General features: G+C 39.7%; 1 protein-coding gene across 1 annotated transcript in view; it reads left to right on the plus strand.

Moving 5' to 3' along the window:
* Positions 1–3212, plus strand: part of nccrp1 (non-specific cytotoxic cell receptor protein 1 homolog (zebrafish)) — a 6659-nt gene extending 3447 nt beyond the window's left edge. The window contains exons 3-7 of the mRNA XM_015369131.1: positions 662–742; positions 831–927; positions 1030–1125; positions 2756–2894; positions 2972–3212. Of these exons, the coding sequence (XP_015224617.1) occupies positions 662–742; positions 831–927; positions 1030–1125; positions 2756–2894; positions 2972–3118 (560 nt within the window). The 3' untranslated portion in view covers positions 3119–3212. The remainder of the gene's footprint in view (positions 1–661; positions 743–830; positions 928–1029; positions 1126–2755; positions 2895–2971) is intronic.
* Positions 3213–3603: the final 391 nt, after the last annotated feature.

Raw genomic sequence — 3603 nt, forward strand, 5'->3', positions numbered from 1 at the left:
ATGAAATAATAGCTGCATGAATCATGACAGCAGACAAGATGGAGGAGAGCAGGAGGCGGGGTTACCAATCTACTTGCTCTGGAGAGCAGAGTTCGCTGCTTTTAGATGTTGTTGCCAAAGTCTCCGGTAGCAGAAAAAACGGTTATTTTTTAAATAAAAGTGCTAGAGGGTCTGAAAAGTCGCTAAAAGTAGCAACATAAGCAGTAAGTTAGCAGCAATGCTCTTTGCGTGGTTTGTTTTCAAATGGTTTGCTGCTGTCTATTTGAACCTTTCTGAACATGTGCAGCAAATGAGCTGATTCAATGTTGGACACCGAAGGTGTGTGTGTGGGGGGGGGACTGAGACACACTTAATATTATAAACCTTCTGATGGCATTTTAGCGAAAGGATTTTTATCAAAAACATAATCAATTTGCACAAATTAAGGAATAGTCGTATTTACCAAACATGTAAGCAAAGTTTTATTGGGCTCCCAGCAACTTGGAGCCCTAAGCAACTGCCTAGCATTGCCTAATGGTAAATCCCTCCCTGACATGACTAATACCTAAACTTGTCTAAACCAAGTAACCCTGCTTAACAAAGGCTGGATTGTTCTTGTTGTAATGTTTGCACTGCAGTTCCAGAGCTCATCATAGTGGATTTTCCCTAAATCTTTGGACAGGGTTTAGTAAGGACAGCCCTCCACCTGAGCCTGAACTGCCAGATGTGCCCCCAAGTGGCCCTCCCCGCTTTCAGCCTGATGGTGAGAAACAGAGCTAATCATAATCTTTTTGGAAGAAATATAATCAAAATAAAGTTTTGTGAACTCTGAATATTATCTTATACCTGAGGTGACTTTGCTGGCTGGACCACGAGCACAGAGGTCCTGCCATATGACACCAGTGGCATCCCAGAGGGAGCAGTGGTCTGTGGGTTGCCAAGGCATAGGTGGGTTAATTATACTAAAGTACCATTAAAACCAAGAAGTACATTTAGTTCAAGCTTTTACAGCAGGGTTTAATTGTGTTCTTTTTTTTCCCTTGTCTTCAGCTGGTTCACTTTGGAGCAGCTGGTGGACCTTAAGGCAGAGGGACTGTGGGATGAGCTGTTGGATACCTTTCTGCCTGAAATAGTTATTCAGGATTGGTACGTCACTGAGCACTCTCCTCCATCCCCATGCCATGAGAGCAATTCTAAGACTTTTGAATTTGATGCTGCCTAGATAAAAAAAAAAAAAAACATTTTCAATGACCCTGAATGGCAGACATGATTGGATGCAGTGAGACAGGCTCATTAATATGTGGTGAAAACAAGCCATTTAGAATGTAGTATGGTTTTTTTTGCAAGGTGCAGTTGTGATTGATTATTTCTGGGATGTTACCACATCATACTGTCTCAACTTTTCTCTGCTTAGAAACAGCTTCCCCTTTTTACACATTAGTAGCATATGTGAGCTGGTCTCCAACTAAGCCATGATCCATGTTTTTTTATATATATATTTAAAGGTATAGAGGAAGATTTTCCTGAATTTTTGAAAAGAACTTCCCTCTCCTTTAAAAAAAAAAATGCAGATTGAGAGCGAAGTGTAGTAAGGAACATAAGGAACAATCAGATCTCTGATATAAGATGGAATTTGGCCATTTAAGGCTTTATATGTGAGAAGGAGGATTTTAAATTATATTCTTGATTTTTAACAGGAAGCCAATGAAGAGAAAAGGATAGGAGAGATATGATCTCTCTTTTTCATCAGAACTCTGGCTGCAGCATTTTGGAACAGTTGCATACTTTTCACTACAGTTTGTGGACTTCCTGATAGTAAAGAATTACAATAGTCTGGCACGTACAATAGTCCGTTGTGTCCTTACCAACACAACGCACGTAAAATACGCGCGTCTTGCGGTACTATTATGACGCACGTAAAAGGCAGCGCTTGTTAGTAAAAGACGGCGAAAAAAGCGGCGAAATATCGGGAAAACGCGCAACGATTTAGCGGGTTACTTTCAATCTTAACGTGATAATTCAATGCGAATAGTGGCCTTCTTGGCTTGCCATACTTAAACGCTCCAGACGCGCTGCTTCAGCTGCTCAGATGCGCTGCGCCTGCAGCAAAAAAAAGCTCTGCGGGACCTTTTGCTGCACCTTGACGCGTGTCAACCATTGACTTTGCATGGAAACTCACTGCTCCTGCTGCGCCTCCTGCGTCCGGTGTGAAATCAGCATTAGGCTCTGAAACAGACCAATTTTTCAGATATTTGAAGAAGCATTTTCAATTTAACTGATACAAAGCAATAGTGAGAGCACTCTTTTCTAGGGCTGTTTGATATGGATGGAAAATGTATCACAAGCCTTTCATATCATTCAGTATCAGTAATGATTGGTTCGTTGTTTGTTTTACCAGGTTGAGGATCAGGTTAAAAATTCTTGATGTCACCTTTCACCTTTTAAAACAAGTCAGCCGGTGTTGATCAACTTGGTCATAAGAAATAGAGAGGCTAAATCCTGCATCCCCCAGAATGCTTTTCGGTTCTAGTTAAGATTTTAGTTAAATCAAAGCAAATTTTATCAGACTTATTTTCTCTTGCTTTGATCTGGTGTGGATCATGATGTATATAGATATTGTGTTATTGTGTATCTGTTAACAGTAAAACAGTCTCCACATATATATATATATATATATATATAGGAATAATTATAAATAAAAATAATTATATTATCAGTGACATTTATCATCTAACAAACATGCATTTTTGGAGCTACTGAGATGTTATTTTAACAGGTATGAAGAAAGTCAGCTGCATGAGTTCATCTACCAGCTGCATGTAAAGCTGCTGGCTGCAGACAAAATAACAGTGATTTCAGAGCACACAGCTGCGCCCACAGAGGACCTCAGTGTTTACTCCCACAACTGGAAGGAGGTTGGTTTTTTGGGTCCCTTGTAATTGACCTGCTGTTGTCTGCATTTCTAACTGCCTCTGTCTGTTTCCGCCTGCAGGTGTCCCATGTGTTCTCTAGCTATGGTCCTGGTGTGAGATACGTCCACTTCCAGCACAAACTGAAGAACAGCTTCCTTAACGATTTCTTCCCCACACTCTTCACTGGTAGCTCTGTGATTGTAAAACCAGTCAAAAGCAGTTCATAGGGTTACCTCAGGTAACCCCACGTGTCTGATCAACCAAGTCACAGGAAGTTCGAAAGGCTTTCAAAAGAATAGAATAAATGTTGGCCTGTGTTAATCAGTCCTCTCGTGACTCTTTTCCTTTGAATATAATTTTTTTTTTCTTTTTGGAGATCCATCATTATTGTTTAGTCATAAACTTTTCTTGTTGAGAAGTTTCAAGCACAATTCCAAAACCATCATCTTGGTCATGCTGGACACATTAACATGAGAAGTGTGCTGGGTGGACACACTAATTCCTATCTAAACACATTCACACTACACCTGTACTTTACTGAAGTCTAAAAACCGGAAAAAAAATAATAATTTACTAAACTACACAGTGTTAAAGATTACGGGATGTGTTTCAGACTTGATTCTGTTTCATTTAATTATTTAGATAATTCTCACAAATGTAATTTAAAGGAAAAGTCCAGTCAGCAAGGAATAACCAATAGATCATTTTCTAT

The sequence above is a fragment of the Cyprinodon variegatus genome, unplaced genomic scaffold (genome assembly GCF_000732505.1).
Source record: "Cyprinodon variegatus isolate N-32 unplaced genomic scaffold, C_variegatus-1.0 Scaffold2498, whole genome shotgun sequence".
NCBI lineage: Eukaryota > Metazoa > Chordata > Actinopteri > Cyprinodontiformes > Cyprinodontidae > Cyprinodon > Cyprinodon variegatus.